The sequence below is a fragment of the Mus musculus genome, chromosome 7 (genome assembly GCF_000001635.26).
Source record: "Mus musculus strain C57BL/6J chromosome 7, GRCm38.p6 C57BL/6J".
Lineage (NCBI taxonomy): Eukaryota > Metazoa > Chordata > Mammalia > Rodentia > Muridae > Mus > Mus musculus.
In genome coordinates this window covers 48,829,965-48,856,966 of record NC_000073.6, presented here as the reverse complement: position 1 = coordinate 48,856,966, position 27,002 = coordinate 48,829,965, and the positions used below count along the sequence as shown (strand labels likewise).

The following is a 27,002-nucleotide window of genomic DNA, read 5'->3' as shown; positions in this document are numbered from 1 at the left end:
CAACGATAACTACCGCTCCACTCCTATCGTCGTATCTCAGCAGCTATAAAAGAATCCACAGCTATAAAAAGATCTGCAGTCGTCACAGCACATGCTCAACCTTTTCCTGAAGTGATTGATTCATGATGGCCATGACCACTTTCTTTCAAATACTACGGAGGCAAACTCTTGTCATCTTCCAGGAGCCAGGATGTCTTTCTTACGTACTAGCTGATCTCAGAGCAGCATTCCTTGCTTGAATAGCATCTGACTGCCTTGGCAGTCACACACACCATAGCTCATAGATACTGCACTGTATACAGACTCATTAAGAAATCCATTTTCCCTTCTTGCTTTATGGAGCATCAGTTGAAATCCTTTGACCTGGGACATAAAGACACAGCAAAATAGTTCAGAAACAGGTTTGAAGTCTGCCATCCCCACGACATCTGATCCTCAGCGAACTTTGGAAGCACATTGAATTTGATCACAAGTGGTTTCTTTTAGGCTTTCTAATTGCTAAGTCAAGGAAATACAAACAAAACAAAGCCTAATCTTACTAGGGCTGGTGGCTCATGCCTTTGTCCTAGCATCCAGAAAGCCAAAATAGGAGGATTACAAGCAAATCAAGGTCAGCTTGAGCTGTGTTTGACGAAAGTCTGAGCTACAGAGCAAAACTCTGTTTCTAAAATAAAGCAGCAACAAAACAAAGGCTAGATATGTGGCTCAGTTGGAAGAGTATTATTTACTTAGCATGCAAGGGGTTTTGGGTTTGACCCCTACCACTGCATAAACCAGGGAATGATGGCCTGTGTCAGTGATCCCAGGATTTTTGAGGTAGAGACAAGTGAATTAGATGTTCAAGGTCATCTTCAGCTGCATAGGGAGTTCCAGGATAGACTGGGAAACAAGAGGCCCTGTCTCCAAAGGAAAACAGACAAAACAAAAGAAAACAAATCCTATCTTATAGGTTATGAGAATAGCTCTGGATCGGGTTTCTATAGGGCACATGGTGGACCTTGCTGCCAGAGAAATGGGCATGAGACTAAAGAGGCAGAGAATGCTCAAAACTCAGAAATCTCTGAGCTTTTGGAGACAGCAAGAGTATAGCTAACTCCCTCCCTATTTCCATGCCTGCTTTGGGGCACCATAACCTTGCCTGTCAACTAGATGATCACAGGCAATCAATTATGAAATTCTCCCCCATGCAAACAGAACATCACCAGCATCTTAGTCTCAGCCAATAGAATGTATTTACCCCTCCTCCCAAACCCCATCCCACCCCCACCCCCACCCAAGGTTCATATAGTCCCTGTCCACATGGAATAAAGCCCACAATTGATTTTACCGAAGATCATCTGAAACTGACCGTTCACTCATTCTCTCCCAGCGGAGCCCAGGGTTGGGGGAATGAGTGTGTATCTATGCTAAGCAGTGGTGCATGGAAACCTTGTGACTTCTACCCAGTTCTTCTGTGAATCCCAATATTTACTAAGACACAAGGACCACTTTTAAGAAATAGAAACATCAGGAGTCCTTTTTATTTTTTTAAATGGAAAGGTTGTCACAGCATTCATTTGGAGCCAGAGCCAGTGTTTCATAACACTTTGAATGCTTCAGCTTTAACTGAGTTTGTGTCCATTTTGGGCAGCTTTTTAGAGGGACTTGAATTTTAAACTCAACAGGTAATAATCTCCTGTTTCATCTTCAAGTGTTTACCAGGTGTGGCAGGTGTAGTCTGTCCTCCATTTTTACTATCTCATGGATTACCTAATATCTACTTGTTTGCTTGTTTATTGATATGTTCTTACTCATAACCCTCAGATGGCCTGGAAGTCACCTTGAAGATTGGGTTGGTATTGAATCTATGGTAATCCTCCTGCCTCTGCCTCCCAAGAACTGGTGTGAGCCATACACTCAACTTCGTTGAGCTGTTTCTGAAGTCTCTTTTTTCTCCTTGGGTTGTTACCCACCATCCAGCACCAAAGCAGAAGGGGCTGCTCTAGCAATGCAACAAACTACCACAGCAGGGAGGAGGGCTGTTCTTGATTTTACTTCCCTCCATATCTAGAGCTCCTACTCAACAAAATACCCTGTGCCTTTCCTAATGCCTCATCTTATTAGTAGGGCCACCAAAGACAAATGACTATCTAGATTGACCACTTCTGTTGAGAAAGATTGTTCACACTCAGAGGGAAGTGAAGGCTCAGCTTACATGGCTGGAAAAATAAGGATGATCAAATTATAGCCTTGAAGGTCTTCTCATCTAGTGTGCACACCCCACAGATAACAAAACCAGAAAGGTGTATGGCTAGTAGTAGCAAAGCTATATATAACTAGAAACCCATAGCTGAGGAGCTTAGGAGTGTGACTCAGTGGGAGAGTACTTACCTAATGTGTAGATTCTGTACCCAGCATGGACAAAACATACACAAAAAACTGTCTATTCTAATCTAGTGTTCTTGCACCATCAACACAATAAATCTAAGTAAAGCCAATACAAGACCTCTAGCTGTTGTGAAAGCTTACTTAACCACTATTTGAATATTTTAAATGAAATGACTATACCCATAAGTAATGTTTTTGACTGAATTTTTACATCATTGGTTGCTGCTTATCTTAGAGATGGTGGGAATTTAGCTCCTTCAGATCAGTCAAAATCAGACCAGTGAGATGGGCCAGCAGGTAAGCTGTTTTGCAGCACATACTTTGTGAGCTGAGTTCCAACCCCAAGCCCTGTGTAAAGGTGGAAGGAGAGAACTGACTCCCCCAAAGTCCTCTGGCCTCCACATATTCATAAGTGCACACATACATACATCTCACACATAGAAATAATAGAAGTTACATTACAAAACTATCAAAAGCATTCAGTTATAGAATTTATTATGGTTTGTTTTTGTTTTTTTGTTTGTTTTGTTTTTTGGTTTTGTTGTTGTTGTTTTTGTTTTTTGCCAGGGAGGTAGGTACAAAGTCTTCCTGTGTAATAGCCCAGGCTAGCCTCAAGTTTCCATTCCATCTGCTTTGGCATCCTCAGTGCTGAGGTTGTAACAAAAGATTCAAACAAAAATCTCCAAAAATATGCTAGGGATCAAAATCAAGGACTAGCCCTTACCAAGCTCACTGAAAAACGTACCCAAAGAGGCACATCCCGCCTAGAATAGGGCGGTGTAAAGACCCTAGGGAAGAAGAATCACGTGAGTAGCTTTCTGAAGGATGAGGAAGATTCCACTAGGGACGACGTGAAGGTGGAGGACATTCCAGGCGGAGCACGGAACATGAGCAAAGCAGAGAGGCACGAAAGCCCTGGCTATTTTGGGAACACCGCGATTAGACTGGAGAGGCTGAAAGATAGGCTAAAGGAAGGGCTGAGGAGACGTTGGAAAGCTGGTTTGGAGTAAGATGAAGAAACTCAAATGCCATGTCAAAGTTTTGAACATGACCTCATGGCAGAGACCTTCCAGTTCAAAGTAGCCATGGTCAGATCTGCTTCGGGTGACTCTGGTGGGTGTACCAGATTAGAGGAAGGTGGCAAAGCTCAGAGAGTGTTTCTAGAAAAGTCTACCAAGACATCTGAGGGAGGGCAAAAAGAGGAGCCACAAGAAGAGAAGGAAGGAATGGATTCGGAAGACACTGACCATTTTTTGTTGGCAGAGGTGACCAGTGCCTATTCAATTTACTGAACTATCTACTAAGACAGTGTCACAGACTGAATCGTGGTCACGTGATTTGCCTTGGTCAGTTTGCTGGCTGTGGTAGGCACTTCAGAGTCTATATTGCTCAAGGATACTGTCTTAGTTAGGGTTTTACTGCTGTGAACAGACACCACGACCAAGGCAAGTCTTATAAAAAACAACATTTAATTGGGGCTGGCTTACAGGTTCAGAGGTTCAGTCCATTATCATCAAGGTGGGAGCATGGCAGTATCCAGGCAGGCATGCCACAGGAGGAGCTGAGAGTTCTATGTCTTCATCCAAAGGCTGCTCATGGAAGACTGACTTCCAGGCAACTAGGGCGAGGATCTTATACCCACACCCACAGTGACACACCCATTCCAACCAGGTCACACCTATTCCAACAAGGCCACACCTTCAAATGGTGCCACTCCCTGGTCCAAGGATATACAAACCATCACAGATACTCTAAAGGGATTCACTATAGAAGCAGTTTCTCCTGACCACGAAGGACTAATTAAATAAAGCTCTGCTAATTTTTAATGTAAGCTAAAGTTAAGTTTGTACTTTCTCTGTGCAGGCGTCAGACCGAGAGTCCTCCAAGGCATCGGTGTAGTAACACTGTAGCCAGTTTCCAACAAGCCATTGCCTTTGGTGTCGAGTCCTGGGTCCAAGCTTTGACTTACTAGCAATATCATCAAACCTCCCAAGCCAGTTTCTTCATCTGCAAAGAGGGGGTAATTGCAACTATATCCTTCCTCTGCTTCAGAGAGAAAAAAACAGACATAGAAGGGCAGAAAGACAGACAGATGAACGCAAGAGAACCCATTCAGAGAGCAACAGAGAGCTCTGAAGTTGAAAAGTATTATGTAAGAACACTGTTATCTTTATATGCCCCAGAACAGGGGAACGCCAGGGCCAAAAAGGGGGAGTGGGCGGGTAGGGGAGTGGGGGTGGGTGGGTATGGGGGACTTTTGGTATAGCATTGGAAATGTAAATGAGCTAAATACCTAATAAAAAATGGAAAGAAAAAAAAAAAGAACACTGTTATCACAGAACCGACCAATTAAAAATGCCCAAATAACGTGAACAATAGAGCTATTTGCTTTTTTCTGGTCTCACCTCCTTTCAGTAAAAATGACAATTTTGTTACCCAGTTTTGGTAGAAACAGCCATTGAAACACACTCAGGTGTCTGTCGTCTGTCCATTTCTATGCCTTTCACAGACAGGACACTGGGCCAGGATCAACCCCTGAGTGGAAGGTTAGAGTTAACTCTCTTTTTGAAATAAGAACCACAGACAAATATCAGACCACTGGTGCATAGATACAGCCCAAAGCCCTAGTTACTTTAAGAATGCTGCTGACATAGAATACATCAGGGCCCAATTATATTTCTTTTCAGAGGAGATTGGATGAGCGGATGGAAGCAGAGACTCCTAGTTGCCAGATTCTTCATTAAAATATTCCTTCTTTTGTGTGTCACCGTTCGGAGCAGTGATTTCTAAAGCCAGGAATTGTGAGCAGCCACCAGGGGAACATGTGAGATAATGGAGAATGAGAAAAAGAATTAGAGATGCTATTTTATTTCCTTCCTTCCCAGTGCTCAGCTTAAACATGCCTCGTAATGTGCATATTATAGGGATGTGTTAATAACTTAGATACACATAATATATATGTAAATGTGAGCATTCGCATATGCAATATTGGTATGTTGCTCAAAAATGTTTGCTGAACAGACCAAGATCAAGCTAACGTCAAGACCATTGTGGGAAGGGTTTTAGAGTTAGACCTACATCTGAGTGCCTTTGTTCCTTTGTGACTGATGTGTTCCAGTGACTTGTTAAGGGTTAGCTACTCCAGGGGTACTTAATAGGGGAAGATGTGAATTCTCAGCCCAGGGCTGCCAGACTTGCATGTGTGTGTGAGGACTGACTGTCTTAAGGAGTTGCATCTTCATTGCTCACCAATACAGTGAGAGGAATAATAGTACCTTCTTGGCAAAGCTATGGTGTGGATTAATGGAGAGGTTCTACAGCAGAGCAGCCCAATAGAACTTCTATAGAAATGGGCCTTTCCCCTCTATGCTACCGTAGGCACCTGACGAATGACACACAAGGACTAAGAAATCTCACATCTTATTTAAATTTAAACCATTTCAATCTGAATAGCCAAATGTAGCTACTGGTTAGACTATGAGATTCCAGAAAGAAATTTAATATGAAAAAAACGTAAAAAAAATGTAGGGAATAGGGGAAAACAGAAAGTGTCCATCAGAAGGTAAGATATATAGAAAGTAGAAGTTTTGGATTGCTGGAGAAAGAGGGCCCAAGCACACAGAGGAGCCAAGTGCTGAGGGTGAGGGCTGTTCTGGGGACACTTCAAATGGAATCAGTAGAAATATAGGTGAGAAACTTTGACGATCACCATCATAGTGAGCAAGGAAACAGGTCAAGGGTCAGTGTGGCCCAAGTCTAAGGTGCCAGGAGCTAGAGAGATCCACAGAGAACTAGCGACCTTGAGAGGTGTTGGAAATTTCCACCCCATACCTAGATAAAACAGCACAGCACTGTTCAGCAGGATCCATCCCTGCCCCACTATTGAAGGGAAATTATTAGGAACCCTAAAGTGAATGCATGAAAGAAACAATAACCAAGGAAACAGAACAGAGAAAATAGACTTGTCCTCAGTGTCATTAACGTCTGTAGAGATTCAGGATGATATGCCAACCATAGAACAAGAATGGGCTGGCTAAAAAAAGAAAAAAAATTAGATGTGCTAACAATTATATAGAGCCAAGTGCAATCCCACAAACATTTTGAGTTCAAGACCCAGCTGGGTTATGCGGTGAGACAAAATTTTGAAAAACTTATAAATGGAATTATTATTATTATTTTAAGATTTTAATTTATTTATTTATTATATGTAAGTACGCTGTAGCTGTCTTCAGACACACCAGAAGAGGGAGTCAGATCTCATTACGGATGGTTGTGAGCCACCATGTGGTTGCTGGGATTTGAACTCAGGACCTTTGGAAGAGCAGTCGGGTACTCTTACCCACTGAGCCATCTCACCAGCCCCGGAATTATTTTTAAATTAGTAAATGAATAAGTGGCTGAATATACTTGGGTGTAATGAGAATTCATTCTTGGCCACTGGCTCTCAACCTTCCTAAGGTTTTATCCCTTCAGTACAGTTCCTCACGTTATGGTAACCACCAACCATAGAATTATTTTTGTTGCTACTTCATATCTGTAATTTTGCTACTGTTATTAATCAAAATGTAAATATCTTTGTGTTTTTTTGATGGACTCACGTGATCCCTGTGAAAGGGTCATTCAACTCAAAGGGGGTCAATATCCACAGGTTGAGAACCACTGTTCCAGTCAATGGTGAGCTAAGACATATTTGAATAAATACAAAAAGAAAATGTTCTAATTTCTAATAGTCATTAGAGGGAGGAATTAATTTAAAACATTAAAAATTTCCAAAGCTAAAAAGAAAAACCATGAATTTTCAGACTGAAATTACCCACTAGATTTCAAGTGGCATAAACTTTAAAAGACAAAAAAAAAAAAATCGTGAAATTTAAGAAGTCATAAAAGTTTCCAAAGGAAACAAGTTAATGAGGAACCCGAATAAACTGGCACCACCACCATTGGCCACTCCAACAGGGCTGGGCTATTACAGATGGTTCCCTCCCAGTTCTGACTAAAGGCCATTTGGAATATAGATTCTCAGATGTAAGCATGATAATCGCCCAAGTGCAGATTGAATTTGGTCCCTAAAAAAATACACATTTACATCCTTCCGACCTCAGTATCTCAGGATGTTGTGCTGTATTTGGAAACAGGAGCTTCAGAGAAAGAACTGGGTCATAGGAGTAGGCTCTTATCCAATATAACTGGTATCCTTATAAGAAAGCATGCGACTGACCACATATACACAGAAGGAAGATCACAGAAAGACATAAAAGAGAAGACTTGCCTACATGCCTGTGGTTTCAGAGAAGCCTGTCCTGGGAAACTTAGATTTGTCACAGCTGAGACCCTTTTGGCTATGTAAGAATTTGGTAAAGTCCATATAGAATAGACTCTCTTAATGAATTGACCCAGGACATTCTAATGCTCAGATTTTAAAATGTAACATTAAAAAGTTACATTTTTAATCTTGTTTTATTGACTTTATGTGTTGATGTCCCATTCAACATTAATTATGTTAAAAAATATTGGTGTCAAAAGCACACAAAATTTTGATGGGTTTTGTTTTATTTCAAAGTTTTTGATATGTTTGTTTGTTTTTTTTTGAGGCAGAGGCTGGCTTCGAACATGTTATATGGCTGAGAATGGTAACTTCTGATCATCTAGCTTTCACCTCAAGGACTGAACTATAACTCACTCTCTCTCTCTCTCTCTCTCTCTCTCTCTCTCTCTCTCTCTCTCTCTCTCTCTCTTTCTCTCAACTTTAAACACTGCCATCCTACAAGAATCCTTAAGATCCCCCGACCTTGCAGGGCAGTCATCTCTGCTTTATATCTCAGACGAATAAGCTATGCTGTTCCCCATGATAACACAGATGGAGCAGATTTCTTATAAAGCAATGCTATGCCCATCTTTGTGAAATTACCACAAGCCCTGGTCTAAACCATGAAATATTCCATTAATCAATATAGTGACTCAAAACTTGAGAGAAAACATTTCTTCATTAGATACACAGGCCTTTGATGATTAGCTGATGTCAGTCCCACCTCCCCACACGCCCTCCTTGAAGAGATTAGTTAAGTGTGCGCCAGGCCCCCATCACTCTTATTTTTAGCTCTGAGTTCTCACAGTGCAATGACCTGGGTCTTGGAATTCCAAAGGGCTCCCAGGCATGGCTCATGATCCATTTGCAGGTAGCCTGCACTGATTTCCAGAACAGGCAGGGCATGGGGGTGGGGGTGTGTGGAAGGGAGTGTTGCAAAAATGATTTTAAATATAAAACCCTTTGTACAAGTCGAAGTCTTCAGTCAGAAGCTGTACACTTCACAAATGCATCCCTTGGTGCCTTAGGCAAATGGCAATTAAAATAGAACCCAACTGATATTGTTCTCCGGGAGGCTCCCGGCTGGCATGGGGGGTGGGGTGGGGAACACAACTAAGGGCTTTGGTCACGGGCTATTTTTGGCAATTGTGTTACTCGTGTCTTATTCACCCCCTCTCCTCAGCCTCCCCACTGCCCTTCCCTCAGCGAGCCAAGACTGGTGACAGCCTCTATATATTTAAAGAGGACAAGAGTCCCCTTACTCAGTTGAGCCGGCAGAGACCACACAGGCAGGCAGGTAAGTAGACCACAACAGGCATTTGGGCGGGCTGGCTGACTGACTGGGTGACTGGATGGGACTTTACGGAGTCCTATACAGTGGAGGCATATTTTACAACCAAGTCTCAGCACCCACCCTGGCTACAGATGAGGAGGATCAAGTTTATATACTTGACCCATATACAGCTCTAGCATTAGTTTTGAACTTCCTAAAAGTATGATTGATATTGGGTGGCAGGACTTGGGGAGCATGTGTGAAGGTCTGCATTTGATTTCCTGGCACCCTAAAAACAAAGCAAAACAAAACAAAAAGTTGGGAGCAATGGGCATGGGATTAATCTGGGTCTAAAGTCATTGTCATAGTGGAATGGTCCCATCTTCTGAGGCAGATGACAGGAAAGCAGAGTAAGATGAAGTTCAGATGTACACCGCAGCCTCAGATCGGCCACAGAAGACACAAATGAGTAGCTCTAAGGAGGGGTCTTGCTCACTTTTCCTTCAAGGGTTTGATAGGAAAGTAGTGACATTATTTAAACTCCACATTGCTATATGGTTATGAGACAACTGTATAGTATATCAGATCTGTCAGATATCCGATAGCACAGAAGAGCACCTTTCCCACCTCAGTTCATGAAACGCTGCTGCTCACAAGGTGTGGGTGGATGAATGAGATCCCAGATTGGTTGTTTTAAAATAAACACACACCAAAGATGTTCAGCCACAGGCATGCTTTTAGCTGTCTAAAATTAATCAAAACTGGTCCTTAGAAAAGACATCATGATGCTGAAACCTCATTACAACCTCTTATTAAATGGGAAGATGAATTCCTTGCCCGTGATGAGAGGTGACTCCCAGTATTCTCTCCAGGTCTCAATCAAGGGTTTCTTTTCAATATCCAGTCAATGAGAACAAGACATGGTTTTAAGCAATGGCCTGGATGCTGTGCAGATCAAAGCTGCCACCTCTGACGTCTGTTCTGGCCCTTAGCCATGGTGGTGACCCCTCCATGGGGGAGCTGGGTAACCATTGGAGGGCGCTCGTCTAATTGTGGTGTGGTGCAACGCCAGTTAATAAGCAGTATGGACTGCCTCCTAGCTCAGGGCTAGAGCAGAGGGAGGCACAAGCCGCGAAGTAGAGTAGGGGAATGGGGGTAGTCTGCATACTCAGTTTCCTTTGAGGGCTGAGCATTAAGGGAAACAAGGTAAGAGGAGCATGCTATGCTGGCTTTTACAAAACAAAGACCAGGGCTATCTCATAGGAAGCAAGGCGATGGCCATCTGCATGAAATGACCACAGCCCTCTCCATTACAAAATGCTCCATCGTTCAACCAGTTCATTGCAGTGTGTGTAAAACTGTTTTATGTCCCAGAAAATGTGGAGAGTTTCCTGATTTGGCTTTGATTTATTTCTGAATAACCCTCTCCTTGGTGTTCAGTGTGAGGAGCTCCCACGGTTAAGAGGAGGTATAGCTGAGCCAGGGCTTAGTGTCTGCCTGGACATACAAAATATCTGTCAGAGGCAAGGGAGCTCAGCAGAGAGGCAGCCTGGGGGCAGAGGAGCAAGTGGCACCATGCAGCAGACAAACCAGAAGGACCTCACCCAGGAAATGGAAACAGAACTATGATAGATGCAGAACTGTGATAGATGCAAACTCTTTTTTTTTTCTTTCTTTTTGAGACTGGGTTTCTTTGTGTAGCCCTGGCTGTCCTGGAACTCACTTTGTAGACCAGGCTGGCCTCGAACCTAGAAATCCGCCTGCCTCTGCCTCCCAAGTGCTGGGATTAAAGGCGTGCGCCACCATCGCCTGGCTTAGATGCAAACTCTTAACTCTTGGGAACCATAGGAAGAAAAGCAAAGTAAACAAGAGTCAAAGGTTCAAATCATAACTGCGTATCTCTTAGCTTCCCAATTGTCACTTTCAGAACAGTAAAATAAAGGATGACCACCTATCTCCAGGGATTTGCGTGGGCTAAATAAGATCCAGGGAAGTACTTTATGAATTCAATATGGCTGCATGCATAAATGAAGCCTTTCAGAAAGGGTGCAGGGCCTTCTCTGCATTAGGATGGATGCCCTGTGAAGTACGAGATGATGACAAAGTCTGGCAGTCGGAGTGGCTAACAAGCTGGTCAGTGGTGAGAGGTGATTGATGTGTTTGTCAAGAGAATGGATACAGGCCTAGGAGTATCGTATACAGGAAATACAACTCCAGGCAGGCAGCCTTCCAAGCGCAAGCATGCTGCCCAGATGTCTGGGAATACTCACTGTATAGAGAGCTGGGAGTCAAGTCCAAAGAGAAATATGATTCCTGCCTAGGTGGAAACTGAGAGGTGCAGGGATTTTTCTAGGAGCTCTGAAGCTCAGGGCCTACGCAGAGCTCCACTAAGGTCATTGTTGGACACAGCGGCCAGCATCGACTGCTGCTTACCTGCTCTCATGCAAGTTCAGAGCATGTGGGGGCTTCCCTAGAGTCTCAGAAAGTCCTGGAAAAGCCATTCTGTAGGGGAAGAAACTAAAGTTCAAGGGACTGCTGCAATCACACAGGGTCACATGGCCCGAAAGCAGCAGAGCCAAGATGTGATCAGGGTACGGCGTGGTCTTTAAAGCACAAAGGTCAAAGCAGAACCAAGAACAGAAGTAAGCATACTACAGAGATAATTTCAGAGCAGGGTACTGCAATTGCGCATTATTGTCTCGCTAGTCACATGTCCTCCATGCCTGAGAGCCAACATTCATGGCTATTTCTAAGCACCAAGGGCTTCCAAGGCTTTATGAAAGGTGGTGGTGGAGAGACTTCATACATACACCTGGCTTATACGATCAGGAGGAAGCCACCCACTGCCCTCGACTCTTACTGTAGGAGCAAAATGGGTGAGCTTCTCCTCAGCCATAGGAACTCTCTACGGGCTTGCTTCCCTTCAAAGCCCCTGTGATTGGTAAGTCAAGCTCAGCGAGAGCTTCAGAGAGGCAGAGTGGGTCGGAGGCCAACTCAGTCAGTGATACAGGCAGCCTGAGATGCGAGCAGACACTCCCCTGGGCTGACACCCACACATGGGTGGCTGAGATTCTAAAAACTGGAGAAACAGTTGATTTGTGGTCTGAAATGAATACTCACAAAGAAGGGAAAAAAAGAGAGAGGTTTGCTTGTTTTACAAAAAGAGATTCAAACACTGCACAGCAAATCACATCAATCAACTATCGTGGTAATCTAAAGGCAGCAACAATCATTGGATCCTTGTGTGCACTAAGAGTGTATATGTAGTCACTGTTATTGCCTTCAGCATCCTGGGACAAACCTGCTCATTTTGACATCCATGGGGGCTGTGCTCAGGAGTCAGAGCCGTGTGCCCCAGATCAGACTGCTAATGTCCTGAATGGAGCTTTAGTTCTTTTAAAAGCCTGCGCCTTCTCACACTTCATTGTCTGCCTTGCTGAATTAAGAGAAGAGATGGCACTTAAGAGGGAACTCTGCTGAGCAGCGTTTCTGCAAAGAGAGGCTTCTATCATTCACAGTTCAGGTCCTTAAAATTGGTCTCAGGGCTTGAAGGATGCTTTGCTGTATTTTAGTTACATAGATGTCCATTCCCAAAGGAGATGAGAATCAACAATGAAAAGAGACTTCCAGCTTTAGAGGAGTCCTTCCGTGTTTGAACACCACTTATTCCTGGGTTGTCCCTTATGTTACCAAGTTGAAGCCCCCAAGACTCCTCTTATCAATGCTTTCTATGCCCCATAAAGAGATGATGGATCTATAAGACCTCAGTTCCCACCAGATGAGATGCTTGGTCACTGGAATTGCTCACCCATGTCTGTCTCCTGGAAGACATGTTATAGCAGAAGCTTGTATAAGGGTCAAGTTAATTAGCCTTTTAAATGTAGCTCTCCCATTTTTTGGTTGTGTGATCTTGGTCAAACTATCTATCTAGCTTTCTGTATAGTTTTCTCATTTCCAGCTTAGGAACAGCACAATTTACTGTGTTGGGCTGCTGTAAGTATCACCGATAATGTATGAAATGCATTGATGCAAGCATGAACAGTGATTGGCATCAGTATGGGAGCACAGGTCTGGAGTCAGAGAGTGGAGTTCCACTCTCTAGGACAGGGATGTTAATTCCCCAAGCGCACATTTCCCTACCTGAACAGTTGGTTTCAACAGCACCTGCCTGGAAGGGTTACTGGTCAGGTGTTACTGCAGTGTCTGCTCCAAGGCCAGTGCTCTAGAACCTTTCACATCAGTGGCAATTTCTGAGATAGTACTAACTCTATCACAAAGTCCAGGCAGGGTTCCTATGAGAACTTTGTCTCAGCCCATGTTGACGTTCAACTCACCATGTGGAAGCTTCTGTTAGACTTGGCCAGCGAGCCAGCAGTGAGCTGAACAAGTTACTGAGCGGCTGGAGGTCTCTGCTCCAACTCTTGGCGTAAGCATCACTCCCAGATCCATTTATCTATCTATCTATCTATCTATCTATCTATCTATCTATCTATCTATCTATCTATCTATCTATCTATCTTTGTTTTTCTAAGACAGAGTTTCTCTGTTTCCAGGACGACAAGACTGTCCTGGAACTCACTCTGTAGACCAGACTGGCCTCTAACTTAGAGATCGACTCTGCCTCCCTAGTGCTGGGATTAAAGGCATGTACCACTACCGCCTGGCTGTCTCCCAGATTTTTAAATGGACTCTAAGAAGAAGTAACACAACCACTAAGTGGCTATTTTTGTCTACCCCACTTTGTCCTAGAATACCATCTTTTACTTTTATAGTTAGTTGCAGGGATTGGGGGGTGGGTAGGAAGAGAAAGAGAGAGAAAGGAGGAGGAGGAAGTGGAAAAGGATGAAGGGAAGAAGAAAGGGAGGAAGGGAGGAAGAAAGGAAGGGAATGCAGACTGCTGTCCAATAAGTAGTTTGGACTTATTTTAGAAAATTCAGATGATACAAGACAGTTTAGAGTGGTAGCAGAACCAATTAGAACTTTCATTCTGTTACTGGGTACCATACAGAAGCAATTCTCTGAGCACTTCCCAAAGAGCCCCCATTTAGGAAAGGATACTAACGGTAGGAGAGGTTAACGGCTTTCCTGGACCACAAAGCGTTGAAAAAGCTAGAAAGTGGACCCAGATCTGATTCCACTGACTCACTATATATATAGAGTTCCCACTTAGGAGCAATTCTCTTTCACAGTACTATTCTTTAAGAAGCCCTTTCAAGGCCATCTCTCAGTGGGATCTGAGTAGCCGAGACTGTCCAACCTGTCCCCAGATGGTATGGTAGACCTCACCTTCTACCCCATCCTTATAAATTCTTGTCTCCCCTTTTCAACTCTGACCCATGGTTTGTCTATGGCAACAGCAACCTCAGGAAACCCAGAAAGCAGTGCCAGGTGGTGTGATGGTGACCCAGGTGACAAACAGTGCTGACTGACAGTCAAGTCTATATTTGGTGTCCTACCTTCAGTGACCCTTGCCAGTTCCAAGTAACGCTGATAAACAAATGGCCCATCTCTTGGTACTGTGCCAAGGTAAATACTCATCCTGAGCCCGGTTCTGGGTGTTGAAACATAGCTATTCCAAAGCAATGCAGAAGCCAAAAAGGCCATTTGTAAGCCAGGACCTAAATGTACTTTCAAATCGCAGTGACTTAATTAGCACACTGGTAGTGTGTGAGGAACCTGCAATAGAGAAAATAATCACATTTGGCTTAGGATAGCTCAATACTGCTTTAAATTCCCACCATATTTCCATGACCCTCACACAGACCCTGTGCACAAGAAGATATTAACATTTATTTTCTTTAAGTTCCAGCGACAAATGACAATCAGAACCCATGTTTTCCGATTCAGGACACACTATGATACCTCTACCTTTTCAGCAATGAGCATTGGAAGACATTTTCCTTGCATAGCTCTAATTGCTGTATCAGTTCCCTTCTTCAGGAACGGATGTACGTCTCTTAAAAGAATCTTTATGTGTTTCTATTTTGGGTTTTGAGTCCTGATGTATGTAAGGCATAGAGTTCTGATCACTTACAAACAAGGCTGTTGAGCTGCCTTAGCTGGTGAGGAGGTATTATATGTAATCTCATTCTCATTTTGTAAGATATACCTAGACAAATGCATGGACACACACACACACACACACACACACACACACACACACACACACACACACGCACACACACACACACTCATATACTCCCCCAAGAGGCATATCAGTCTCCCATTAAACTCGCTGGGCATGCCGATGAAATCACTGGCAATAAGAAATGGGAAATGTGACCCAGGGCTGTTTGCACAGAGAGTTCCACATCATTCCTTTCACAAGGTCACTGTCATGTTCACAGATGAAACATATTACATTTCTTCTGTTTGTATTACCTTGAAACCCACGATCAAAATGAACATGAACACAATCACATGATGCCTCTCTTTTCTAGAAAATGTATTATCTTTCACAAGTGTAGGATGGATCCAGGAAATAGAAATTAGCTAAGAATTAACATTAAGTGTTTGTTCTTGTGTATCCATCTTGGCTGAAAATGAGTATGTTGGGCAATTTTCAAAATCCTTTGCAACCCAAGAGTCTATAGTTTGAATGGAGTCTAATAGAAATATGTAGGCTCTTTTTGGAGATAGGAAGTTATTATGCTTTTTTCTTTAATTCTTAAATCTTCCTGAAATGCTCTCCCAACTTTTTGTTTTGTATCTGCTGGATTCTTCTTCACCCTTAAAAACTGTCTGAATATGGTCTCTTCTGTGTCCTGTGACTCATGGCTGTTCTCTCGTCTGAATTACCATGAAGCTCTGGTGCAAGGTGTTCTGGCTCCTGTCTGCTTTCCTCACTAGAATATGGGCTTCTCAATGTCAGGAGACACAAGTCACCATTCTTCTATGTTTTTTACCTCGATTCACTACTTAGTACCCAGTACTTAGTACCCAGTGTAGCAGACAGGCAGGTAGTAAGCACGTGGTGAATGAATGAATGAATGAATGAATGCAGACTTGATTCAGCCTTTCCTCCCATTCTTTCTGTTCCTCTGACTCAATTAAGTGGCAGAACAGAAACGTCTACGAAGTGTTTCCTTTTTCTTTGAAGTTTTCGCTAAACTTTTTCTAAGTAAACAGAGAATACAGAGAAGAAGCTTGGATTTCTGATGGGAAAGGTATTTCAGGGGCTGCTCAGATAGGGACTGTCCCTCAGCCCAGTGTCAGGTTCAGTGGTCTGTTTTCTGTTTACTTTTTGTTTCCTAGCAAAATCTGTCATTGTTATGAGACTGTGAGACACAACCCAGAGAGCTGACCCAAGAGGGCTTAGTGCTAATCGCAGCTATTATTGGAAGGCAACTGTCCTTCCAGAAGGGAAAGGGAAGGCCAGAAGAGCCTCAGAAAGTGGCATGATAGTGCTTAGTGTCCATGATATCATGACACACTAAGCTTTTAAAAGGCCAAAGGATCCTGGGAAAGCCCAGTCACCGAGGCAGATGGCAAGGGGGCTTCATACGTGTGCTGGGTACCAACAGATTAATTCAGCTTTGCTCCCAGGAAGCTAAACACTGGGGTTCAACTTACAGGCCCACTCATGACAATTTTGCTTTACCCTTTGTTAACATCTCTTAAACACCATTCGCCAGTGAAAAGCTGAGAGAAGAGAGATGTGGCTATAGGCAGAATGTGTCTTAAAGGTGCAGGGGGACAGGTCAGTATTGTCTCCCATGAGTCCCCCTGAGCTCTGAAGTCCCTTCCCACACACTGAATCACCTGGTTCCCTAACAACACTGTGACACCCCAGAAAGAAGTGTCTGGGATTAAGTAGAAAAAAGGCCCTGCAGCCCCTCTAGATGCACATAACATGCTGAAGGCATCTGGGAGAGAACACAGTCTATCTTGCCAGATTGCTGAGCTACTACAGTGCTGAACTGTACAACTGGAAATGGTATTCTTAGACAACAGACTATTTACATAGTCTATATTTTTGCCAACTGGATAAGACTTCAAGCCACTATTTGCAGCATCCACACTGCCTGCTCTGAGGAATTCCAAACCAGAACCTTCACCGTATCTAGTCAAATTTAAGGTGGTCTGGGGAGAGTTGAGCCAGACAAGAACATGTCATGTTCAGAAGCTAAGCCCACTTCCGATGAGATACCTTTCAAACTTTAGATGACAAAATATAGTATTAGCATACAATTTTACAAACATAAGACTAGCAGTCTATTCCTTCCAGGAACCATGGGGGATACATAGGGGCAGATGTTTGTGGCATTTAACAAAGAGGGAACTGAGCTGATTTGGTAAATGGATTTCTCAAAGCCTCTAGCATCTGAGCCATTTGTTGAATGAGTGAATGAAGATGTGACCGAATGAGCCAGGCTGTCCCCTAGACCTCAGATCACTGTACTTCTAGGTCAGTTTCCTCTTAATGCCATCTAAACCTAGGGTATTTGCTTTATATCCTCTTAGATTGACCTTGGCCCAGAGTCTTCACCATGCCAAACTGGGGTGGAGGTGCAAAATGTGGAGCCTGTGAAAAGACGGTCTACCATGCAGAAGAAATCCAGTGCAATGGGAGGAGTTTCCACAAGACCTGTTTCCACTGCAGTGAGTTGGACAGACCCCTATGGGGGGCTCGGGTGCTACGGGGTTGGGGGGTTCAGAGTTCTCATGTAGTCCTACTACTGTCTGTTGGTGGTTCTCATGCTGTGGGCAGCATGTAGGAGCATGACCAGGAAGTCATGAGAAATGCTGCCTGTGGACTCCACGGGCATTAGGCACAGCACTCCCTCGAGCACTTTCTCTAGCTGTATACCAGCTCAGAGGTGCTCCCACCAGGCTCAAAGTCAGGACAAGTGGGTCTGGCCCTGTTCTCTGTAACTTAGCAGAGAAAGGAAACTAGGAGTTGTCTGGAGCTAGATTTGGCTCTTTGTGTGGTCCTGGTCAGCTGTCACTGAAGCTGTGACTGGTCTTCCCTAAGAAAGGACTTACTTAGGTCAGGAAGTGGGCAGCAATTCCATTTCTGTAAATTTTGGGCGTAGGCATCAGAACTTCTTGGAGGAACTCGTTACCATCAGCTGCCAGGCAGATTTACAAATGGCCAAACTAAAGGAGCTCTGAGCAACTGTGATCTACCTGAGAGTCTGTCAAGTTGGTCAAGTCACTTCTCATCTCTAATCCCGGGTGGCATGCAGAGTGAGGACTAAGGGCTAGTACTTAGTCCTTTTCTGGGAGAAATGGGCTATGGCTTTGAGATGGTCATTTACTGTCTCTGCTTCTAGTCTGCTTCTAGGTTAAGGTGATGGATAGCTCACAGTTAGCTTTGCTCAGTATCTGGCAGGGTCCATCAGCTGGATCAGGTCTAACCCTTATGTCCCACCCTAGTGGTTGCAAACAGAACTTCAGTGCCCAAGTTCCGAGTATGAGATTGAGAGCTATATACTCCAAATGTATCTGTCAGAAACAATGACATGCTGTGTTCTCAGCTGCAGGTCCATGGTCCTCCCCTTCTCAGCAAGCATATTTATAGGGGAAAAGGAGGGTTGGCGATTAGATTGACAAACCCACTAGTACTTTGGGTTTTAACAATGGGTAATTATCTTTTAAGACATCTTATACATTCCTCATATGGATGGCTCATTAATAACTATCTAGAACTTATTATCCATTCTGAAAGCCTTTCTGTCGTTCTCGAAAAACAGCTAATGTTCTTTAAAGTGAATAGCATCAGAAAGAATACTAGAATTAAACAAGAAGTAAAGCTTGAATCTAGGATTTTCCATCACTGTGTCCCTTGGGGAGTTGTTTTATCACCGTGGGCCTCAGTCTTTCTATCTATAAGATGAAGATGGATTTTCCCCATGGTTTGTTATAGAAGAAAACTGGGGACCTATACCTGGAAATTCAGCCTCCCAGGTTTTGTCTTGCTTGTATTCATTAATTTTGATGTTGGCATAGGTGGTGGAGTGGATGGAAGCTTCCCACTGGGGACTGTCTTGACTTCTGTCAAGACAGATGCTGGCTGTGCTCAATGGAGCCACAGGAGAAGGCCCTGGGCACTTGATAGCACATCCCGTTTGTCCCAGCCCATGGGTGCGATGAGAGATGAGCAGTGGGGGCTTCAGCTGTGGGGCTCTGGGGAGAGGCACACTTTCCTATATTATCTCCAAGAGATCCACCAGACTCCAGCCAAGCATAGGCTGGCAAGAATCAGGGCTCAGAGAGGCAACCCTACCTCAGTTTATCCTACCAGGGTTGTTCTGACTTCTAGATTATTCCAGAGCTGACTGAACCTTCCATTTTAGTCTATCCAAAAGAAATGAATGCAAACCATATAACACTCCATACTACTTACCCTGTAACCATACATGTAACACTCCATAGTACTCACCATTTTATAAGTATACCTATCAGGAACTAGGTAAAATCAATGTTAAAAATATCTCATTTAACACAATACATATGAGATATCTGTCCAATATATGTCTCATTACTTGTGAGATATTTTCTATTCTTTTAGTGTTCGCATTGTTTGAAGTTGGGTATGATTTTGTGAGCATATTAGTATATCATCCATAGCTGGTTGCCATGGTGCCGGACAGGACAGTTTTCTTTTGCTATGTAAAAAAGTTCTTCAGGGGCCAGAAGAGGCCAGCTGGATGGCTTAGTGGGTAAGTGTTTGCTGCCAAGACCGATGACCCCCCCCCACCCCACTAAATAAAATATAATAACTTACTTTTAAAAAGCTCATTAGAAGCCAGAATTAGCCAGGACTTGTGAGGTTCTCTTCACAAGCTGTCATGGAGAGCTGAGAGTGAGAAGTAGGTGAGGCACAGGAAGTGAGGTCAGCGTCAGCATCCGGAATTCAATGCTGTGAACCAGAGGGAGTCAGTGATATCTAATGACAAGTAAATTCACCCACTCAGTCACTCACCAGACATTTGCAGACCCGGGTGCTTTGTTACCGTCTGGATGTGGTAAGATAGAACAGCCCTGTCTTCTGGAATTCAGCATCTAAACCATCAGCAAATATGTTAGCAACCACAGAGGGCGGAGACTGATGGCAGCAAGGGCAGACATGGTATCTGCTTTTTACGCCCCAGTGTAAGACATTTCCCCTAAATTATTCTTCAAAGACAAATCCGTTCTTTATTCAAAGCATTTGAAAGTCTCTCATGCTATTGGAGACCCAACTGAACAACTTGATTTTTTTTTTTAGCAAAGAATTTTTGACCAGTAGGTACTTGAATAAATTCTCTCCCAGACTCCCCTCTTCAAAAGCTCCACAACCTTTAGCCTCTGGCCCATTCTACTTCATTGGGAACCTCAGCTTCTTCTTTTATTTCTGTTTCAATTGCACTATATATTTTTTAACAACAAAATACCACTTCAGGAATACATGCTTACCTGCGACGATCTCACCTGTGCCAGATTGCTTACAAAGATCACTTGGAGAAACTGTTGTTGTTGTTGTTGTTTTTTAAAGAAACAAATAAAAAGAATATACATGTCTTATTATTTCTGAGGTTATGATCCATTTAAAGAGTATTGCTATAAGCACTTAGCAGCCATTATTGCAAAGCACTACAGCGTTTTGTTGAGTCGTGGAAATTCTTTACACTTTACACTGTCTTGGTGTTGTGGTGGGTAAGAGGCTGTACATGTGGAGATTGTTTTCATGCTGTAGCCTCCTGGTCAGGGAACAAACAAGGGCTGCCTGTCAAGGGCTCAGGTAGAGACCTAAGTGAACATGAGCTGTTCAGGGAGGCTAGCTACAATCAGCTGTCCCAGAAATGAGTGGTTGAAAGGGGGATGCCAAGAAACAATGGGATCCCTGAGTTTGTGTGAGATTAGGAACAAGGAGCATTTCCAAATCCATGTATTCTTCATGTGTATTGTTAGATATTATTCAACGATTTAACATTTTTATTTACCTCCTTGAAAGTCCCACCCTCAGGATTGCTTATGTAACAGTGGGTATGCCTGAGGCCCTCAGTTAAATTCCAAACACCATATGTGCACACACACACATCACACACACACACACACACACACACACACACACACACACACACACACACACACACAAACTTTGGTCCTTACTTCCCATTCCCTGACACCATTCAGCATTGACTCATTGGCTGGTCAGGAGCACTGTGGCGAGCAGGTCCAAGACTACATACACGATTGCAGTGTTTTCTGCCCCCTTTCCAGCTGGGGATGCCAAACATCATAACTTGTCTCTTCTCTGAGTGTCAAAATGAGTGACTCAGGACAAATGCTCTGAACATTTCTGGAATCACAGATGTGTTCATGGCTTGGGGCTCTGTGCATCAGGTACAGAGAGAGAGATGGGGAGCTCACCTCTAACCCCCCCTTCCATTCCTCTGCAGTGGCCTGCAGGAAAGCTCTGGACAGCACCACAGTGGCAGCTCATGAGTCAGAGATCTACTGTAAGGTGTGCTATGGGCGCAGGTATGGCCCCAAGGGGATCGGGTTCGGACAAGGCGCTGGCTGCCTCAGCACAGACACTGGCGAGCATCTTGGCCTGCAGTTCCAACAGTAAGTTACTGCCATGCTTCTTCTTTCTCTGTGACTCTCAAATTATCAAGACAGTTCACTCTGTTCCCATAGCAACATTTTCTAGAAGTGGGAGAATGGACTCTATTGTTGATTCGCCAACAATAGGAACACTCACTCTGACCAAGTCCTAACAATGTGTTGTCTCTCTGAAGACTTTCTTTAAATTATCTGTCTTTCTAAAGGGCAATTACTTTTACATGGTGGTTCTTGGTTTGCATGTCAAGAGAGAACTAAGACTGTACAGATGTTTCATTATTTGGCCTTTGTAAACTGCACAGAGTCTCTTTGCTTCACCCTTGAGAGCTTCTGTGTAAATCACATAAATGCAGCAGGAAAGCAATGGCCATTCTCCGTGTGCTCGCCGTTAACGATTTCTTTCTTAGGCTGTAAGATGAGTAACGTCTGCAATGCGAGGGAAGGGTCTGGGGATGAGCCTCTGAAGGAAAGAATCAATTCTAATGCTTTTTGTGGGCCTTCTTGACTGCCCGCAGCCCATACAGTGCTGATGCTCCCCAACTCAATCCTAAGGGCTGGGAAATCACAAGGGCCATGGCCAGCTCAGTCTCCCCACCCCAAGCCCCAGTTTCATTGCTGATCACCATTGACCATGAGCCAGAATTGAAAACAGTCTGACAGTGGCTGAGCTACAGCTGCAGTCTGGCCAGCTGGTGTCTGTCTGGGCTTAGCTCTATGGTGGCTGGCCAGAAAGATTAGCTCACCTGTGTAAGTCCCTCAGAGAGCAGTCTGTTATTTGGTCCCTTAAGAACAGAGTCATCCACCATGGAGCCTGGAAAAGTTTAGGGACGTGTGTTCACTGTTAACTAGGGACACCCCTCCTTTATTTTTTCTCATTACTCACCATCCCAGCTGGAGACCTTTTGTTAAAGACTAGGACGTGATGCCAACTGCACTCTCTGTCTTGCATCATTTAAAGTCCATTTTCTGCCACTGGGAAAACAGGAAACCAGGGTTTCTTTCCAGCTCCACCAGCAGGAGATGCCGACTCTTATTATTGTCTGTCAGTCCCTCTTTCCTCACTATCCATATCCACTTCAAACACCAGTAAGGCTCAGGGGATACCAAGTATGAGGAAACATCGACGAGTACAGATGCACAGCACTGAGTCTTTCCTCTATTTTGGATACTGCTCTTAAGGGAGTAGGTGACGTTGGGATGAATGACAAGGGGTAAATTGTCATAATAGATAACAGATTTCACTACTCAGATAGTCAGCTGGTTTCATGATCATACAGAGAAATCTGAAGCAAAAATCAAACCAACAACAGCACAACAATAACAACACACGAACGTGTACAGAACACTCACCAAAGTGTGGAAGCAAAGGCGTAAAAGCTGACCCACATTTGCCCACCCACACCAACAGGAGCTGAGTTCAGTGCTTTAACACAGTCATCATACTTAACATGCTCAACAGCTGGGACAGGTCCCATGATTGCCCCCATTTTCCAGATGAAGAGAAAGAGGCAACACAGTAGAGTGAGGTACTCCACGCAAGACACAATTTTCAGAGTGTGTGCCAAGGGAAGTCTTCATTTAATTTATACTTCCACCAGATCCCCAAAGCCAGCTCGAGCAGCCACCACAAGCAACCCTTCCAAATTCTCTGCAAAGTTTGGAGAATCAGAGAAGTGCCCACGATGTGGAAAGTCGGTATACGCTGCTGAGAAGGTCATGGGAGGTGGCAAGGTGAGGTCACAGTGAGGATGTCTGGGTGAGCCAAATCCCAGATTCTCATCTCCACTGGATCTGTGGGAGAACTGAAAGTGGGAACTGTGGGTAGGTGCCAGACCCTTCATCTTCCTTAGCTCTCACAACCTGTTTAGAAACCATACATTTCCCAATTTTGTGACTGCTGCCCTTTAAGAACTACAACTAGTATACTTTGTCATCATAAGAATTAGTGTACTGGGGTGAAGGCATATAGTTATCCTCATGTGTACAAAGATGCGCATGTCCCTCTTCCTCCTCCCCTAATTCTGTGTCCACTCCCTCTGGAGGTGTCAGCTCTGGGACTCTATCAGCGCTGTCTACCTCAGCCTGATTCTGCTCTCACTCCAGTTTAGTCGTACATGTCCTGGCTTGCAGGAAAGTCATCAAACGTACACAGAAATGTGCCCTGCCCTGACGATTCTGTTCCAAGCCTGAAAGTCAGGGTGTTCACCAAAGAAACTGAACTGGGGGAGGGGGATGTGTATATTCTATATATGGCGAGGGGAGCCTTGAAGGGATCTATCTAACTTGAAGCTTAGGACTGTTCCCACACAATGACTAGCCATTTGTAGACACACAAGAACCAACAGGCCATGCCCAACAGACAATGATGTGTGAGAGAGAGGTGGCTTGCTGAAAGGCTAAGCCATGCACCTCTCTGCTATCATAGTTTACAGATAGTGAAAACAAGATTGGTTTGCCTGGGTAACTGCCTGGCTCCTAATCTCTCACTTTCTGGAACTTTAATATAAACATCACCACTGCCTGTTGGGCAAGTCTTTCTTAACTAGTTTGTGGTTCCCCCTGCCCCCGAACCTTGTCACTCAGGGGAAGCCCTTTTCTGTTGAGTTTATTCTGAAGATTCACACATGCAAATCATCATTCTAAATCCACTAGCAGGGTTCTAAGAATTGCTGGCTAAAGCCACTGCATCTTATTTTCTTGAAACCCCTGGGATTATTAGTTGAGGGCCCCTTAACATAAGAGAAAGGCTAGAGCAGTAGGACAGCTTTGTGTTCGGCTTGCCTCCCCGATAAATAACTCTCTTGTGACTCCCAGCCCTGGCACAAGACCTGCTTCCGCTGTGCCATCTGTGGGAAGAGCCTGGAGTCTACAAATGTCACTGACAAGGATGGGGAGCTCTACTGCAAAGGTAAGGGGTTGGACAGACATTCTTGAAGCTTGTTTGACCCAGGGGTCTAAGGGGAGGGGAAGATGTGCCATGCTTAGAGGCCTGCCTATGTCTGCCACAAATCAGGATGCTCAACTTGGAAGTTTGGGCTCTTGGAAGAAATGGTGTAGCCACTGGCCTCAGCTCTGGGCTTTCCCCACTGGAAATTTGCAGATGCTCAGGGGTTGAGGACCACAGGTACCTGGAAGGGTGAGGAGGAAAAATGGTGTCCTGCCTTAGGCCTAGACAATCAGCATGGTAATCCCTCTGAAAACGCAAACCTAGCTCTTCTTGTGGTAGATATATAGTGGTGCCTGGCTGAGGGGAGGGTCACCCTGCCTCATCTGTATGCCTTCTTCTCTCCTCCTGACATTTGCTTCTGGTGTTGCAAGTCACTTAGCAACCACAGGAACTAAATTGATCCTTACAGCCCTGCCCCTCAACCTCTTCCACAATTCCTTGGTCCTGTGTGGAGATGGCAAAGCCTAGCTCCCTCCTGACACCTAGTAAAAAAAGGCCATACTAGGGAACAAAGTTAATTTGTCCTCAACTCTGCAGCATCTCTATTCTGCAGCTCAGAAGAACATCATCATCTAATGATGTTTGTGGTGGACAGAGAAAAGGAGAGAGTATGTGGGGTGTGTGTGTGTGTGAGGGGTAAAGAGGGATTGCTACTTGAGATGAGGTAACAGGTATGGCAGCACATACCTGTAATCCCCACCATGTGGAAGGCAGAAGCAAATAGATAGTAAGTTCAAGGCCGATAGGTTATACAACTGTCTCAAACAGATCCAAAAACCATAGATAAACTTTCTCCATGATGGCACAGGACAGGAATTCACGTGCTATTTGACAGCTATAGGAATGTGCACACACAAACATAAGTATATATGTATATATATAAAAATATATGTATATAGGTATGTATGTATATATATATATATATAATTTATGAACTTTACATTCCTATTGAAGCAGCCCCCTCTCCTCCTGGTCTCCCTCCCCCCATCTCCCCTTCCCTTCTCCTCTGAGAAGGGAGAGACCCCTCAGGGTATTACCCCACCTTGGTACATCAAGTCACAGCAGGACTAGGAACATTCTCTCCCATTGAGGCCAGACAAGGCAGTCCAGTTAGGGGAACTCGATTCAAGGTAGGCAACAGATTCAGAGATGGCCCCTGTTGTAGTTGTTGGGGACCCACCTGAAGATCAAGATGCACACCTGCTACAAATGTGTGGGGGCCTAGGTTGGAGGCCAAGGGTTCAGGTTAGTTGACTCTGTTGGTCTTTTTGTGGAGTTCCTCTTCCCTTCAGCTCCTTTAATCCTTCCCCAACTCGTCCCACAAGACTCCCAGGGCTCTGTCTAATATGTGGCTGTGGCTCTATGCATCCATTTCTAAAATCTCTCTCTCTCTCTCTCTCTCTCTCTCTCTCTCTCCAACTATGGACATAGATAGAGATATATTTGGGCTTGAAGGGTAATATGGGTGTGAAAAGGGGCATTCCAGGAACAGGAAACAGCAACCTCTTAGGAAGGACAGTATAGTACATTACAGGAGCTGCAAGCATTTCTCAGTGCCTCGTGGGTGTGGCAGCGCAGAAGGCTGGGCAGGTAATTCTAGCTGGTTTATGCAGAGTATTGTATAACAGAGTGTCAGTAACTCCGTGAAGTACAAAGACATAAACGAAGGTTATTAGCAAATCCAAATACAGCTTGGTTTCTTTAAAAGTTAAATTTACCCAAAGGTTACCACTGGCAAGTAAAAAGGATGATGTTCAGGCAGGACCTAAAATAGCAATGCTAATCAATCTATTCTCTCTTATCTTCTGGTTCACAGTTTGCTATGCCAAAAATTTTGGCCCCACAGGCATTGGGTTTGGAGGGCTTACACAGCAAGTGGAAAAGAAGGAGTGAAGCTGCCTGCTTTCTCACAGCCCTATCAGTCAACAGCAGTGCCACGTGATCCCACAGATGTAGTTTGTCCCCAACAGCCTCCTTTGTAGCTGGACAGCATTTCTCTTCAGAAGCAGTCATAGGCTGCACCGAAGTAACAAGAGACCACTGGGAATGTTATCTGCAACAGATGCTTCACTATTTACTATTCTTGGGATGGGAGAGACAATAAATGTTTTAGTGGTACCATCTCTATATTCGTCTTCTTTGCAGAGAGGAAGAGGGAGGGAGGGAGGGAGGGAGGGAGGGAGGGAGGGAGGGAGGGAGGAAGGGAGAGAGAGAGAACACTAGTTTTAAAAAACCATCTGCAAAAGATGAATTTCAGAGTTGGCCATGCAAAGGAAGATGATGTTCCAGTGTTTGGTACGGAAGGAAGCGTCCTCTCTTCCTCATAACTGAGGGAAGAGAAGAAAACAGGAGGAAATAGAAGCCATGAAAGCAGATTCTGAGAGGTAAAGCTAAGCTAAGAGAAGGACTGAAAGGCTGATCATTTAGTCCTATCCTGGGCTTTCCAAATGTGTGGAAACTGGCTTGCAAGACTTGGCCTATGATCCTGTTACAAATGACAAGATGATGGTTTCCTCTTATTCTACAATTCTTTGGGGTTCAGCAAGTTTCTCAAAACT

At 44.2% G+C, this 27,002-nt stretch overlaps 1 protein-coding gene across 2 annotated transcripts; it reads left to right on the top strand.

The window, feature by feature from the left end:
• The first annotated feature begins 8,915 nt into the window (after nucleotides 1-8,915).
• Nucleotides 8,916-26,569, top strand: Csrp3 (cysteine and glycine-rich protein 3). 2 transcript variants are annotated; one of them, NM_001198841.1, is made up of 6 exons: nucleotides 8,916-8,969; nucleotides 17,409-17,546; nucleotides 21,332-21,500; nucleotides 23,096-23,228; nucleotides 24,312-24,405; nucleotides 26,261-26,569. In NM_001198841.1, the coding sequence occupies exons 2-6, from the start codon at nucleotides 17,435-17,437 to the stop codon at nucleotides 26,335-26,337; spliced, it is 585 nt and encodes a 194-aa protein (NP_001185770.1). In that variant the 5' UTR covers nucleotides 8,916-8,969; nucleotides 17,409-17,434; the 3' UTR covers nucleotides 26,338-26,569. The 2 variants fall into 2 exon arrangements, with proteins under 2 accessions (NP_001185770.1, NP_038836.1); NM_013808.4 differs by lacking the exon at nucleotides 8,916-8,969 and adding an exon at nucleotides 13,296-13,371.
• The last annotated feature ends 433 nt before the right edge of the window (nucleotides 26,570-27,002 follow it).

Coding starts and splice junctions, on each gene's coding strand:
- Csrp3 (NM_001198841.1), top strand. CDS start 17,435: ATGCCAAACTGGGGTGGAGGTGCAAAATGTGGAGCCTGTGAAAAGACG. Junction 23,229..24,311: donor AGGTCATGGGAGGTGGCAAG/GTGAGGTCACAG, acceptor TGTGACTCCCAG/CCCTGGCACAAGACCTGCTT. Junction 24,406..26,260: donor TGGGGAGCTCTACTGCAAAG/GTAAGGGGTTGG, acceptor TCTGGTTCACAG/TTTGCTATGCCAAAAATTTT.